Here is a 16191-nt window from a genome sequence, read left to right on the forward strand (position 1 = left end):
CACATCTTGAAAAGAATACCTGGCCCCTCTCCTCCAACTCGGTCAGCATGACGATGGAACAGGATCGCCACTCCCACACCATCCGCCAGAAATCCTCAACCGTTTGCTGCAAGGGACCTTGGCCAGCTAAAAATGCATCTTTTTGCCGATAGCCCTAAATACAACATGTTTCAAAATATAAAAGAAAACATACAAATTATATGCCTTCACACTAATATAGGATGTCATATATACATAAGTGATATGAAGAAGGGCCATTTCCTGAAACGTCACCTATTAAATATCATTTCAATGTTATTGATAAACGTGCTGAACAAATATATGGTTTAAAATTAAAAGCTTAATCATTTATCTTCTTGGTTCTTTCGGTAAAGTCACGTAGAAGGGAAAAAATAAAATAATAAAAATAAAACATAATAAAAGAATTCTCACGACGTTTCGGCCACAACGCAAGCAGCCGTCCTCAGGCGAAAAACAGGTCTGTCGGAAAGACAGCGTCTGAATGGGCACCACCAGGCTTGGCAGCGTATATTTAAGCTGTTCTTCACCTGAGGACGGCTGCTTGCGTTGTGGCCGAAACGTCGTGAGAATAATTTTATTATGTTTTATTTTTATTATTTCATTATTTCCCTTCTACGTGACTTACCGAAAGAACCAAGAAGATGAATCCCTGCAGTCACGAAAGCTTTAAATCGAAATTTAATCATTTATCTTAAAGATAAATATGAACTGGGCAAGACTGCCATGGTATTTTTAACCCCATTGATGCACAAACACACGAAGTGTATTCACATGAAGGTGACCTTTATTTCACACAGGTCACAGCCAGTTCCTGTGACTGTATGGCAGATGACTGCGCTCAATCAATTTCATGGCCACAGCAGAGCTGCAAGCAAATATCAGGCTATTTAACAGGTGCGAAGCCTCTCGCCATGGACCATGTGGGGATTGATTCCCAAACATAATTGTATTTGCTCAGCCGCATTGGCAAACACAATTAGGTGGCATGTGTATAGCTTGGCAATAATCAATTCAATTTGGCGGCACATATAGATGTTTGTAACAAAGTCCTATATATCTGTGCAGATGTTTTGCTTGTTTAAAGTGGCTGTATAAACCTCTGCTGTATTTTCATATCGGAAAGATCCTATTTATATAGCAAAAGCATTGAAAACGTTCTATTTGCTGTGCAAAACAAATGTCACATTTTTGTACATGTGAAACAGAGTTACGCTTTATTTCTCGTTCCTAGACCAATGTTTTTATTATTCTACACAAAACATATATATGTAAAAAAGCACTCACGTCAATAAAAGATCCGTTGATGTAATCGGTGAATTCCTCTCCTCGCTTCATAGGTATAATAACGCGATTAAAATCATCTGTAACACAACAATAAATTAAACACATCCCAAGAAAATGCACAAATCTACACGCATGCAATGTGAAGTCAGCACTGTAAACGTTTGAACTTGAGCCATGAAACAAACAACGGTTTCTCTTGCAGCATTGCTGCACAACTGTCATTTTCTAACAGTCAGCAGATGGCGATGTTACCTCAATAAATTATGAGCTTTACATATTTTCCTTATATGAAATTTAGAGGTAAGATTGTTCTGACATTTTGATCCAACAATTACTTATTCGCTGCGCATATTATTATCGGTAATTACCGATGTCAAAATATAGGAACGTTTGAGTAAAAAGGCTTCATGAAAATGTGTTTTAACATTGCAGACCTCATTAATTTCTTTACAAAAGCAGACCCAAGCAGATAATTAATGTGGCAACATAGCCAGCGAAAAAGTCTAGACGGCTCTTGGGTAATCAAATACTGCAGATCAATGCTAATGTGCGCCTGAACTCTGGGGAACGCTTTGTGTGTGGCATTAATGGCAAAAGGTAGATTGTCACTTTTTAAAGTGATAAAATAACCTTGATCATTAGCCAAGCACTTTTTATGAGTGCGCTGTACATTTTATAAATTGGCGAAGATTGCTATTCCCAAAGGCAAATCAAAAGTGCCCATCTATGGAATAAAATTGTTGTCATAAGGAGAAGAGAGCTCCAAAAATATATTGTGCCACTTACATGGAATGATTTGTAGCACCCTGTTTTTCTTCATGTTGGCTGGGAGATTGCCAGTGCGCATCTTTTCATTCTGAATCTTCACAGTCGTTAGTTTCTGAAAGAGATAACATGTTGTTTAATTGCACATTTTCAAATGAGTTGTAATTAGTACATTGGTTGGCACAATGTAATATGAACCTGGAGACTAAAGTTTGATTCCCAGCTAAAGCTAACATCGGTGGAAAACGTTCCGAGCTGGTTCTGTGCGCCCCTTCACCAACCCCACTGACCAGCGTGGTGAAGTATGGTCAAACAACCCTCATGACTGACGTGGCATGGGGGACCTTCATCCAGTTGTGGACTAACAAAGCACTGTAAATTCTGTTTGCCCAATTTGTATTTGCACAATTATTTTTGTAAACGAGGAGATTGACTTAATATTTCTCACATCTATAAGAACATGTATTTTGGTGTTAATTAGGCTCAATACATTTCCATATGTGAAAAAAGAAGTGTTACGCATTTTAGAAAAAAGGTACATAAAAGCCAGCTGCTATAGTCAGCCTAAAATCTGTTTTGACTGAAACAATCCACAGTAAATTAAACTTTTTGATGACAATAAAAATATAAGATAGTATTTATAATACTAATCATGTTTTTAAAATCAATACGTCATTGCTTTTGGGGTCAATCGAGCCCAGCTGACCTTAGTTCTAACCATGGTTAGCATCAGTAGTGAGTCATATCTGAATCGGTCCAGAGCAGCCCTGCCCCCCCATGCCCCCCCCTCCCCCAATTTAGGTTAAAACAAAACCCCATGAACAGCCATCCAGTCAATGCCACGCATGACTTTATGTAACACGAACCCCCCTCGTCACAAAGCTATGGCAGGAGCCGTTCATTAAAGAGCTCTATTGAGAGGCATGTTTGGCAAACACTGTCTTTGTGACTTGCTGCACCTTGAACTCATCCTCCAAGCCTGTGCAGCCAGAGGGAGTGTTCTTGTTGTAGAGCTTCTGCAGGTGGCTCTCGAGCGAGGTGACCTCGAGCTCCGTGTCTCCGTACAGCTGGAACTCCAGAAGGGCTTGGTAGATGAACACATACTGCATGTCCGTCTGCACCATCTGGCAGCGCTGGGCGCGGATGCGTGTCACGAAGCCGAACACATCCACCTTGCGCTCCGTCTGGATCATGTCCAGCATGGCGTCGATCACGATGAAGGTCCCCGTGCGGCCCACGCCCGCGCTGAGCAAGGGAACATGCAGCAACGGGCGAGCGGGCGCGTGCATGTGAGACCGCGAAACACATCTGGCTCGTGGAATGATTGTTGCTGTGGTAGACATTACGTGACATTCAGGCAATGCCGGTCGAAGAAAAAACTTATATTAAAAATAACGGTTCCCAAGTGCAGGAATGTGAATTCAGCATTGCATGTAAGTTTTGGTCATGCACACATGCAAATGTGCATAACTGTTTTTATTTGGATGGATAATGAGACATTTAGTGGTGTAGCTATGTGTGTTCCAAATTAAAATAACTATTTTAAAATAGATATTGCCAATGTACATATAAACAGCTTTGAGGTAGAACTGAATAACAGTAAATAAATGTGTCACAAGTACATACAGGTCATAGGTAAAGGAAGCTACATAGATATTCTAGAGTGCTATAAAATAGCAGTCTAATACTGGTAGGAACCTCCTGGTTACACCAGCCCACAGGGGATTATTGTGTCCGTCCGTCGTGCAGGGAGGGGCTGGGTGGGTGGGGAGGGGAGGGTGGGGCTGGGTGGGGAGGGGAGGGGAGGGTGGGGAAGGGCTGGGTGGGGAGGGTGGGGAGGAGCTGGGTGGGGAGGGTGGGGAGGGGCTGGGTGGGGTGGGTGATGCTGGGTGGGGGGTGGGAGGGGTGGGGCTGGGTGGGGAGGGGCTGGTCACTCCGTGGTGCCCTTATAAAATTCAACGTTTAACCTACTCACGCCGGCTTGTGCCCGCCCTCACTCGGCCATATTTGCTGAATACACCACGCCGCCGTTGACCCTGGCCATTGACCGAGCAACCCAACGTTCCTACCAGCTCCCTCCGCAGGAATGTGTTATTTATATGCAACAAAAGTGATCAAAAACAATCATACCTGCAGTGCACAACAATAGGCCCAGCATATGGTGGGTTGCAGGTTTTAACCTTCTTGAGGAACTTCAGCATGCCAATGGGGGCAAAGGGTACTCCAAAGTCTGGCCAGCTGGTGAAGTGGAACTGGGTGATCAGCCTGGGAGGCTTCTTGTTAGGAATGTCTCCCACCTGTGCCAAGAGCAAGCATTAAGTATTAATTTCTTCGAATGCCACTAATTGACAACAAATGAAAGTAAGACATTAAAAGGTGCATGTTACGATTTAATTTTAAACAACATTTCAAATGCACAAAAATTTGCAATGTTATTGCAAAAACAAAAATGGCCAAAGGAACAAAATTAAGTATAATTTTAAAGTCCGATTTTTAGCAATGGTTACACTACTGTTCTTGACACATTATGGGAGGCGAGGCTTAGAAGGTGTGGGCATGTGCTGAGAAGAGGCAAAGAAGATGCAATGATAAGAGCTATGGAGATGTCACCAGTGCAGGGCAGTACAGGGTGAGATTGAAGGATATGGTGGAACGAGATCTAAGAGTGGATGTGATTAGAGGAGCACGGAATAGGAGCACGTGGACAGATACAATTCCGAGCAGCCGACCCCTATGCAAAATTGGAACTTTTCTCTGATAAATAGCAGAGCCATATATAAAATTACATTGTCTATTTGTGTCCACAATTTATTTATCAAAGGGCTTAATGGACATAAATATGACTTGAAAATAACATGAACACACAGCTCCGTCATGATCAGTCATGGATCATGACAGGCTCTTGGCTCAAGTGTAACGTCGTGCAAATGATGCCAACAAACTTCTAGTGCCCATGAGTTTCAGCTGTCAGCACTGGGCAATTCAGATATGTTAGTGAATTTCAGCAACTGTGATCTATTCATCATCAACGTTTTTGATCTAGCCCACACTTTAAAAAACTGATTGGGTTTATGGAATAACCTGGACACCATTCCCAGTGTACAAAAGATTTCAGCCATGAAGATGTACGTGCAGATAACCTAACACTAACATTCGGCCTCCGTGGATATGAATGACATTTTTTTCATTACATTCATTATTTGTGAAAATAAACAAAAACAGTCGTTATGGTCAAGTAAAATAAACAGCATTAATCTTGCAATTTTTCGCTAATTACATTCAATCGCCTCTGTCCAACCCAGGAGCATGAACGGGTAACTCCACCGTTTGTTGAGTGGCAGGTCACGTGTGTGGGATATTATGTGGCTACTCAAATGTCTTCCAAGACGTCAGGCCAGGGTAGAAGAGTAGACTAAACACCCTTTACAGGAGCTCTCTCAAGCTTCCTCTTGAGGCCCTTCCGCTAGCGATGATGTAAGCAAGCAATTGCAAGGCTGCACCTTTACCTTCTACACTCGACCTCCAATATACCCCCGCAAGGCCCGTTCATGTCTGATTGAAAAAGCAACTTCAAGTCATCCACCACAAGGTGGCAATGCATTACTGGGACAGTGGAGGCAAAAAGGGGAATTGCACACTGCAGAAATCTCACCACTTGGATGAGAAACTTGCGGATGGTGTAATCGACCAGCACGGTAACATCCTCCACTGACACCCGTAAGTTGCCATATGTCCAACACCCTTGGTCAGGCCAGTACTGTGCACACTTGCACTACACACAGCGAGGAAGGGGAGAGTGAGGGTCAGACAACCACGTAAGCAATGTGTTATGGTTTAAACATAAGGCAGAACTGGCACGAAAGGACACAAGGTGAAATAAACTGGTTGAAACGTGCATTTGTTTAGTGTGGAGAAAAATATATGGTTTGTAGCTTATAAAGTTTCATTTGACCACTGCTCCTAATACTTCCTCTTGTGAGATCAACTTACAATAGCAAAGTTATACATATTGCAACACTTATGGAAACAGTGAAAAGAATAGTATAAATATAAAATAGGCCTTACAGCCAAACACATATTCTTAAATAGGCCTGACAATTACTCGTTAGAAATTTCACGCGAGTGATTATTAAAATACAATATTGCGACTTTACCAGTAATTGGTAAAAGGTTTGTAATATTTTTGTTATAATGAACAAAATTTAGTTCAGCCTAAATAAAACACATGTAATAACATTCTTAACTATTTTCACATTGAGTAACCTAAAATCACGCCAAAATATATATCATTGTGTAAGTGTAGAGCATGCATCACTGGATTGCTACAGATATCCACACCAAACCGTTTTGTTAATGGCCATTTGTTTTAGAGATAGGGTGGCATTGATGCATGACCTAAGTTTTAAACAAGAACTATCAGGCATATATTGAGCAGGACACGTCCCTAGAAAAAAATGACAGTCGGTGGTTGAAACTAACGATAGTGGCAGACAAGGAAGGGAACGTGCCCGTAAAGGATGTCCACAACGCAGAGATGGAGGGATAAAATCAGCTTTGGAGAAGGTATTAGATGGATTGTTACATCGTAGGATTGAGAGATGATGGCCTGGGGAGGCATTCATCCAGGAGATTGTTGATCATGGCTGATGATCGGAGGCTTGCAGCCAATCACTATTAAGCTTTTTTTTCACGAGTTGGATTGTTGTAAACGGGCAGGTTCTGGTTCAAAACCATGTCTATCTTTCTGTCACGGCAAACATGAACATCTAAGTCCTATTTTGGTCCAGAAAACGTGCATGTGAATCATCACTTGGGTTCCCAATACAATCTCTCAATGGATATTCTTTCTTTACACCCTGCCTGGTAGTAGACTGTGTACTGCTTTTGGGAGTCAAAAATAGGCTGCCGATGGATAACAGTTGATAAATTTGAAGACACCGTGCTTTGTATACAAGCCAGAATCGTATATATTAAAAATAATACAGAAGGAAGAATAAGTGACGTAAAAAAACACTTCCAAATTCATGTTTTACGTATATTCATTTTAACAGTCTTCGTAAAAAGGACATGAACATTTCCTTTTTGACCAAGACAATTAAGTTATAAACAGGAAGCACTTTGCTCCATATTGTTGGTCATTAGAGATCTCCCTGGGGCAGAGCTGCAATGGCGTGGGTAAACAGCCCTGCAAGCTTTAAGCACTTTAACGACCTGCACCAATTAAGCCATGGAAGCAGACACTCAAACAAAATGCAATGTCTGCCCAACTTCACTTTATCTGAAAAAGAACATCAGGCTCTTTTTTTGCTTAAACACGAATCAGCTGATCATTGATATGTCAATAAATGCAAATATATGTTCTTAGCATGAGCAGTGAGCCAATTGGAACATGAGAATAATGTTCAAACGCTTTTGAAATGATCTTAAATGTACTTAAGCTCCATCACCTGCATGATAATATATTGAAATGTAGGTTATTTTAAAATAAGCCATGTAATTGTTTACTTGCAATAAAAAGGCACATACCAGAACATTATTTTGCAAGGACAAAAGTTTGCACCATTTAGCGAAACTATCACATATAGCCAGTTCAGTTCACAGATACTTAACAAATTAAAGTGGTAGTGATGGTACATGCAATACATGTATTTTTTAATTGCCTAGATTATTGTTCATTTTCCTGTGACCGAATTAGCTGGAAAGCACGCAATCTTGTCAGATGTTGGAATCCAAGCAGGCTTGATCCTGGATAGTGCTTAAATGGGTGAACACCATGCAGACTGCTGTTGGGCTACATTGTTAGCAGCATGCAGTGCCAACTGGCATTGATCAGGGTGGTGAAATCTGGTAATATAACCTCCACGATCCACGTGGCATGGGGAGGATGTCATCCAGCAGTGGATTGACACAAGAGCTGTACATGTACCTTAATATTAATTTAATTAAGGCACTAAAGTAGATATTGTAAGTACTGTGATTCAAGTAATCACTTTTAGTTATTCAGGGGAAGTGACTTCTGATATGTCCTTAAAGGTCATTCATCCTATCCCTTAGCATTGTACTGACAAGCAATACAATGCATGACTGCCTAAAGCTCAACTTACATGTATGTGAAGAGTTCAGATTGAGATTTATCATTTTTAAAGACAGCTAGTTTTTTTCGTAGGTGCTAGGTGGATCTTTAAACCACAGAGTTTGAGGTTTGGGTATCCTTCATCCAGCAGTGGATTGATTATGGCTGATAATTAATACATTCACTCACATTAATAGTACAAAAAAACTAATCTTCTGCAGTAATAACTACAGCAGGCAAACTTCAGTTAAGTTAAAACTGCAAGTCATCTCATCAACAGGCACCAATGAATATACCATGGTATGAAAATAACCACTATTGTATTTAGATTAACGATGGAGTTCCAGCCAAGGAATGAGACACACCAGAGAAGACATCCACCCAAGAGACGGTGCAATTAAATCAGTCCGTGTGCAAATGCCAGCCAAATTATGACATCGCAGCATTGTGAGAGGTGGTTGCAGCTTGAGAAAGGACACTCATCCAGCAGTGGATTGATCATGGCTGATGATTTAAATTCGTGCAATAAATATTCTGCTTCATGCTTAACGGTGTATATAAATCCTGCTCGAAAAAATACTGTCCCTGTCTGGCCCAGTCCTGCTGCAAACAACCTGTTTCTCTTGTGACACAGGAACCCAAAAGACCTCACAATTACACCCCACCCAAGTTGCCTTCCTACATTCCTAGATACAGGGGCTTTTGGTACGTGTGATAAGCAGCAACCAACTGTAAATCGGCGTTTTCTTTCTGGCGCAGCCCAAACCGACAACCACAAAATGTGATAATGCCTGTTTCATTATTCCTTTATCATTGCTAAACACACAATGCAAACCTCAAAAATAATTCTCCAGAGCACACCAGATTAGAAGATATGTGTTCTACCCTGCATGATGCAGCATACAAAAAAAATGTACACTGTACTTAGGCCGCACTTACTATTTTGTGAAGGATATAATGCACCTTCTTAAAACAATCAGTTATTCTAATAACATCTTTGAACCTTCTAGATCTGCTGAAATGAACATCGCTGTCGTGGTCATTTAGTTCGGAGCCAGTAATGGAAATCCCCGATTCCTATGGCAGGTTAAACTCTAACCGTAATAAAACCACTGTTGACATCCCGAAAAGATTACTCATTTTATCGAACCCTGCCAGATTATGGGCTAAGTCAACCCCCCAAACCAGGATTTAAACATGCAACCTTCAGATTGCAAGTCGTACACTATCAGAGCCACCTGCAAGCAACTTGAATGACATTCTTTTGCCTATTTGGTGAGAATTCTTACTTGAACTGGATAAACCGGTAGAGTTATGCAAAGGTCCTAGAAGTCTGGCAGATGTGTTGGATTACAGTTAACACAAGCAAAAGCCACCTAGAACGTTTTACTTTTACACTAGAGCCAAACAGTCACCATCTCAAAAAGTGTTTTCATAAGCATAGCCTTGACAATGACCATTAATAAAGAGCATTAATCTCACATGGTCACTCATTATGAAACCCTCATATTGTATTATGCTTACCAAAGGGTTCAAATGTCCTATATGAAGGATATGAATGAATCCAAGCATTAACGTGAGTTTAGCATGCCATGGAAATACGCGGCAGTCATGATTGATTGCCCATACACACTGTTCCAAAATACCCTATGCCATTTAGTTTTCCACTTATATGTTCAATTGGGTTTCTTTTAAATGTTTCATTGTTTGCGAAAGTAATATCATTTTTAAAAGTTGAGTTTAAAGATATGAGATTATGTGGAAGTTTCAACCAATTATCGAGTATCTTTGTTGTTTTCCTTATATATGTAACGCTGGGAAAAAAAAACATGAACCAGCCTATTAGTCACTGATATTTCATCATCATCTCATCATCAACAGCCATGACCTATCCACTGCTAGATGAAGCCCTCTCCGCACGTTGTCACAATCTGTTATAGTCTCGTGATGTCGTAATCCATCTCACTCTTGCACGTGCCAAAATCTCATTGCTCAATCTCCGCAGTGGTCGCCCCCTCGGGGGCATTCATTCCTTTGACCGCCTCTCCATCACCAGTTTCGTCCCTCAACTATTGTTCCATTTGTCAGTGACGATGTTTATGATCCACAACATTGTCGGCCGATTGAAAATAAATATTTACTCACATCGATGTTGCTTTTCTTTAACAAAATCAGTTTAATAAAAAGCATTCCAAACTTGCTGTGTGTAATAGTTTTTTTTATCTCGGTTCAACTTCGATATTTTTCAAATATATAAATACTCTAATTATGTTATCCAGTTGTTTCCCTCTGACAATGATGTTTTTTTCAGCGAATTTGTATGTGATTTTTGTTTTGCTCCTATTTATGAGCAAACAAAATCATCAAAATTACAGCCTTCTTTGTTATGTATTTTCATCATTTTGTGTAATTATTTTTCATTGCTTGTTACAATGATTATGTCACCAATAAATCAAATATGGTTAATGCTCTCTCCATTCATGTGTATGCCTATATTTCTCCAATACCATTTTCAGAATATATCTTATGTCATTGTGAATAGCCATGGTGGGAGTTCATGTCCTTGCATGGCTTCTCTTCTGATTTGAATTTTATTACATTCTTTATTCAACATCAATGCAGCTGTTCTATCTTTATAAATGGATTTGATGATTTCTATATATTTTCATTATGGTCTCCATGTGGGAGCCTGTAGGACTGCATCCGTTTACATTGAAAAAGAAATGCCCTTTCTTAGTCTTCAAAAGCCAGGTAGAATGGAATTTGATTACACTTGCCTTTATTTATTTGATTGATAGAATGTACGTGGTGAATGGTAAACAAAAACCTTTTCTCAATCCAACTTGCTCAAATGGTTGGTAGGCCTCTAAATTACCCATTGATCAGTTAAATAATGAATTAACTAGCGCTAATGTGTGTTGGACTGAAATTGGGGGGGGGGGACAAAGTAAAAAAAGAAAGAAACCCAGTCATGTGAAACAACAAATGTACATTGAATAAAATGAGAAATATTATAAATGGATGAAAATGCCAAATAAGGGACAGTACAAAAACGCTGGAAACCCAAGAAAAATAAAATAGGATGATAAAATTAAGAGAAGACTACGCAAAGGTGATTGAAGATTTCATGACAAGCTATGGGAGCATGGTAGTACAGTCATATAGAATGTACCACATGCGGTTGGTTAATTGTTGGTACAACGCAAATAGTAGCCATGAGAGCATGATGGAACCAAAATGCGTCATAGAGATAGAGACATCAAACTAGAGGACGAATTCTGTTCAAATCATAAGAGTAATAAAAGCACATATCGCAGGCTGACTTTAATATGTGAACAAAACACTCTCCGGCACATTTCATAATCATGAATTCATTAATATAATGCGTCTTATGTGGTACATTCTATCAAGTCTAATTTAAACCACGATCTGTCATTATTCCTAATTATCTCTCTGGAGATTTCAAGTAAATAAGGCGCAATTTCAACATCCACTGTGAATGTTCATTTTTATTTCTAGTATAGCCTTATTTTACGTGAGGCTATTGCCGACAATGGCAGGATGTGCCACCTATCAAAGTTTTCAAAATTAAAAATAGTCATATTGCACCCCACCTTCCAAAAGGCTTAGACTTCCTGAATGTGTTTTTGTTGGGGTGGTGAAGGGGTGGGGGGGGGCAAAAGAATGATGGGTGTTAACAAACTTTGAATCTGATGGAAATTCTCTCTGAGGAGCAATGCAGACTCTGCAGGGACTTGTGTTCGTAAATACAAATACATTAACCTTTGAACTATACACCGAGTTCTACGAGGATAAAGACAGTCAATGATGCAAGGACAACCTGCCACTCCTGCTGGCAATGGGCAAATCTAATCTGCCAAGTGTGGCCTTGTCAGGTGGCCCCCAACAATTCAAGGAAAGGTAGGTCTTGCAGAGGGCAACATGCTTGGGGGGTAAGGATGCTGAGGTTACGGACACTCTGCATTGTCTTGTCCAACAACTATATTCACTTTCCATACAGTAAGCAGAATTCCAAGGCAGCTGACATGGACAGTGTGTAAAAAAAAGTGTTGTATTCACATGAATATTAATAATGTATTGTCTTGCACGGTATTAAAACGCTGACATTAAAGCTCTCTTTTGTAACCATCACTGGTGGTCCTTAGCAGAATAAACTCTTCTTTGCCGTTTGATGAATCAGTCACAACAATCATGTATTTCCATGGCACGGTAAGGCAAATGATCCTGCTTAAAATACATGCCCTTCACTGTGAAACTCCGAGAGGTGTTTCAAACATCATAATTAACTGAAACACTGAGCAATACGCCAAAGCAGCACATAGTCGTAAGTTGTAGTAAACGTTGATATGAAAAAGTCACATTTTCTGGTCAGTATTCACAAACGTGTCTATAACGAACTTACCCAGAATTTACCCGATCTCATAAAACATCAGAAGCGAAGTGGAGTTAAGCCTGGAGAGTGATTGGATGATGTTATAGGCTGTGTGGTTATGGGCAGTGGAGCGAAGTGCTGCCAAGTCAATTGTTGTATGATACTTCTAGGCTCAAAGAGCTATGCTCCTCACCTTCACCAACTCTCACTGACAGGTGTGGTTAAGTATCGGCAAATAACACTCATGATCTATGCGGCATGGGAAGATTCATCATCCAGCAATTAATTTACGCAAGAGGGTTGTACATAGACATGTGCACATTCACAAACGTATGCAGGTATGAAGCAGATTGGGAAAATAAGCAAGATGACAACTTTTCAGTTGCCAAGTGGACAAACCTCAAAATTAAAAGCTATGGGTGTGTGGCTTTCATTCGAGTTCAACAGCTGCACATTCAATTAAATGCACTGTGAAGCATGACTGGGTGAACTTGCCGGTCAACAGGCTATTCAGCCCCAGACCTCGCTTGGGGAGCTGCTTTTGAACTATTAAAATAATTTAGTCGTGCTGCTCTTTTAGTTATTTTCAGCCAAGCATCTTAGCCATGCTTGACTACTTTGCAATAAATAATAAAATCACACTGAAAAAATAAACATGTGAAAATTACTCAGCTGTGTCAAACACTTTGCAGTTGCTTGAAACTTTTATTCAGCGGTGAAGATCATGTGTACACTAATTAAATCACAAATTGGCCTCAAAGTGAGTCACGCTTTAAAAAAAAAAAGTAGGGAGGAAATGGCATTTGATTTTCCTCCCTGTAAGATGGCGAGTGAATTTCCTTGCAAATTACCTCCTTCCTTTCCTTCAGGTTGGTCACCATGACGATAGTGGCAGTGTTCAGTTCCCAGATCATCCGCCAGTAGTCAGTTAGGGTCTCCTCTTTTGGGCCTTTAACGATGAGCACAGAGGTCAAGGGTCAATAAGCAGAGTGACATATATAGATTATATTACCAAGGATAATGCAAAGGATTTAAAGATATATATATTTCTACTAACAGATTACCATTATCAATGAATGATGATTACAACACTATTGTAAAGCAATGAAAATAGAATTTTAACGGTTATTAATATGTATGCTTTCTCAAGAAAAGTATATTGTAGTTAGCCTTTAACAGTATTTGTGAACGATTTGCAGGGGTTTAATTATTCACCCCCTTGCAATGTAATAAATTATTGTGATTCAGGGTCGTGATTCACCTTGAGGATAGATACATTTCGATTTAAAGCTTTCGTGACTGCAGGGATTCATCTTCTTGGTTCTTTCGGTAAAGTCACGTAGAAGGGAAATAATAAAATAATAGTATGTTTTATTTTTATTATTTTATTATTTCCCTTCTACGTGACTTTACCGAAAGAACCAAGAAGATAGATACATTTAACATTTAATGAATGAGATGGTCTCAAGTGACTACAGAAGTCATGGGGAAGCTAGTGCACATAAAAATAGAAAACCAAAAAGAGACTTATTCTAACACACACGAGTCAACACATTAATAAATATATCTTTGCATCGTTACACCCCTAATTGGTTATTATCCCGACTCACAGATGCAATATCCATTATCTTTAAACAACCAAGCATACAAAAGTGTGAGCCAAAGTTTGTTTTTATTATACCAAAATATTCAGTGTCAAATTAAACAGGTATTCTCATGATATCGATATATAAATATAACCAGCAACAAATAAACAGGAAAATTATTCAAGACTGCACACATTAAGAACATAACTTATATATTAGCAAACAGTAATTAGGATTATTACTGATATGTTAGTTTCACTTACCCTGAGCTGCAATAAATTTGTTCTTGTCTTGATATCCCTATAATTGAATAAATGAAAGATATCCATAAAAAATAAAACCAACAACCATGTCTGATTTTTTAGTTAACTTTTGGTTCATTTGTGTTTTGATTAGTTTTTTTATATGAAGTATGAATCATAATGTGGGCAACCAGCCTTAGCTCAGGAAACAGCTATAAAAGGCAGGAAAGCTTACTTAAGTAAATTGTATTGTCAGCATTTCTCAAAATGTAACAATTATGTTCGGCACAGTAAATGTAAGAGAATAAAACAAAAGTAAGTTTCGTACGTGAAAACTAAAGTACATACACTCGAAATGCATTATTAAACCGATGTTTTAAATGACTGTTATATTCCCCAAGACGTAGCATGATCAGCTTGGCAGTGCCAACTTATTATCCCATAAACACAATTACCTACTCATGCTATGGGAACAGCCACGTGTACAAAATGTGTACACATACAGCATTCGTAAGTTCTTGCCATACCCAAAGTAACAGTGCAGACTTTTTCGCATGATGCAGAAATAGATTAATCTCATATGCCATAATTCATACACCATCGAATGCTCCTGGCCGAGATGAGAAAATATGACATGGGCATGTTTGGACGATAGGCCAGTGCCTTCCCGCTGGCATGCATCTGTTGTATATGAGATTAGGGTAGGCGTTTTGCATGTGTGCGTTGCACCAACACGTCAGTAAAAGTGTTTAACCAGAGAGCTGATAAGGGAAATAGGACCCAAATGTGGTTAGCTTAGCACTTGAGACTAAAATCTATGTATTATCACATTTATAGTTACTAGGCTTCCAACTTGTTAGAAAATAAAGTGTAGATAGTTGTCTGTATTTAGTGTAAAACGTAATTCATCCTTGCATAATTGTAAAATATTTGATGGAAAAGCCAATGACTAAAACTACCCAGAATGCACCTGATCTCATCAGATCATGGAAGTTAAGCTGGATTGTGCCAGGATAGTGGTTGGATAGGCATCCACCATGCATAAAACAGGTACTGATTCTACATTTTCAGCAGAGGGCAGTTAAAAAATCTAATTTTGTATCTATCGTGCTATACTCAAATGTCTATACTCCCACCTTCACCACCTTGCACAAACCCGTGTGAAGTATAGTCAAAAAACCCACCCACGACCTGCTCGGCATGGGAAGGCAATCATACAGCAACAGAAAGAGCTATAGATGTACGCATTATGACAAAAATAAAAGCAACTCTAATCATTAAATGTGAGCAATTACTTTACATTTGGTAGTAAGGTCACATGTATAACATTTTACAAATCTACAGTACATAGTAATATTTGCTCAACTTATTTTTAGTATTTAACTACAAAGCCTTTTTTAGCATTTTATGTAAAAAGTGCACGTTAAAAAGTTAATATTACTCTTACATTAACATATGAAGCATTGATGTAATCAGAGTCTGGAACACCCTCCAATGATGTCAGGTGGACTCTGAAGTTATCATCTGGAAAAATTAAACAAGTTGTTAAAACAATAAAAAGTGGAACAAGCTGGAATAACAGAGTTTTGGCATATGCAGAATGCCTGCAAAGACAAGCCACCTCCTATTGGCTGTGGTATCTAACGTTGTCATGGTGCCTGATAGGAGTGAATTTCCTTACAGAAAAAAATACCTGGGAATTTGAATGAGATAACATAAATACAACATGGGAATCTCATTTTAATGGAATTACTAATGGTTGAATTATACAGTGCCCACAGACAGGTATAGTGGCCAATGCATTTCAGGCATAAAATCAACATGTTT

The 16191-nt window shown here is 39.3% G+C and overlaps 1 protein-coding gene across 2 annotated transcripts in view; it reads right to left on the reverse strand.

Moving 5' to 3' along the window:
- LOC144721565 (receptor-type tyrosine-protein phosphatase alpha-like) overlaps window positions 1–16191 on the reverse strand; it is a 40087-nt gene that overhangs the window by 8805 nt on the left and 15091 nt on the right. For both annotated transcript variants that reach the window (XM_078599280.1, XM_078599281.1), the window contains 9 exons: window positions 15812–15888; window positions 14386–14422; window positions 13388–13485; window positions 5723–5842; window positions 4201–4367; window positions 3030–3315; window positions 2092–2185; window positions 1306–1382; window positions 20–154 (listed from right to left, as the gene is read on the reverse strand). In XM_078599280.1, the coding sequence (XP_078455406.1) occupies window positions 20–154; window positions 1306–1382; window positions 2092–2185; window positions 3030–3315; window positions 4201–4367; window positions 5723–5842; window positions 13388–13485; window positions 14386–14422; window positions 15812–15888 (1091 nt within the window). The remainder of the gene's footprint in view (window positions 1–19; window positions 155–1305; window positions 1383–2091; window positions 2186–3029; window positions 3316–4200; window positions 4368–5722; window positions 5843–13387; window positions 13486–14385; window positions 14423–15811; window positions 15889–16191) is intronic.

The sequence above is a fragment of the Lampetra planeri genome, chromosome 12 (assembly GCF_965212315.1).
Source record: "Lampetra planeri chromosome 12, kcLamPlan1.2.h2, whole genome shotgun sequence".
In the NCBI taxonomy this organism is placed as follows: Eukaryota; Metazoa; Chordata; class Hyperoartia; order Petromyzontiformes; family Petromyzontidae; genus Lampetra; species Lampetra planeri.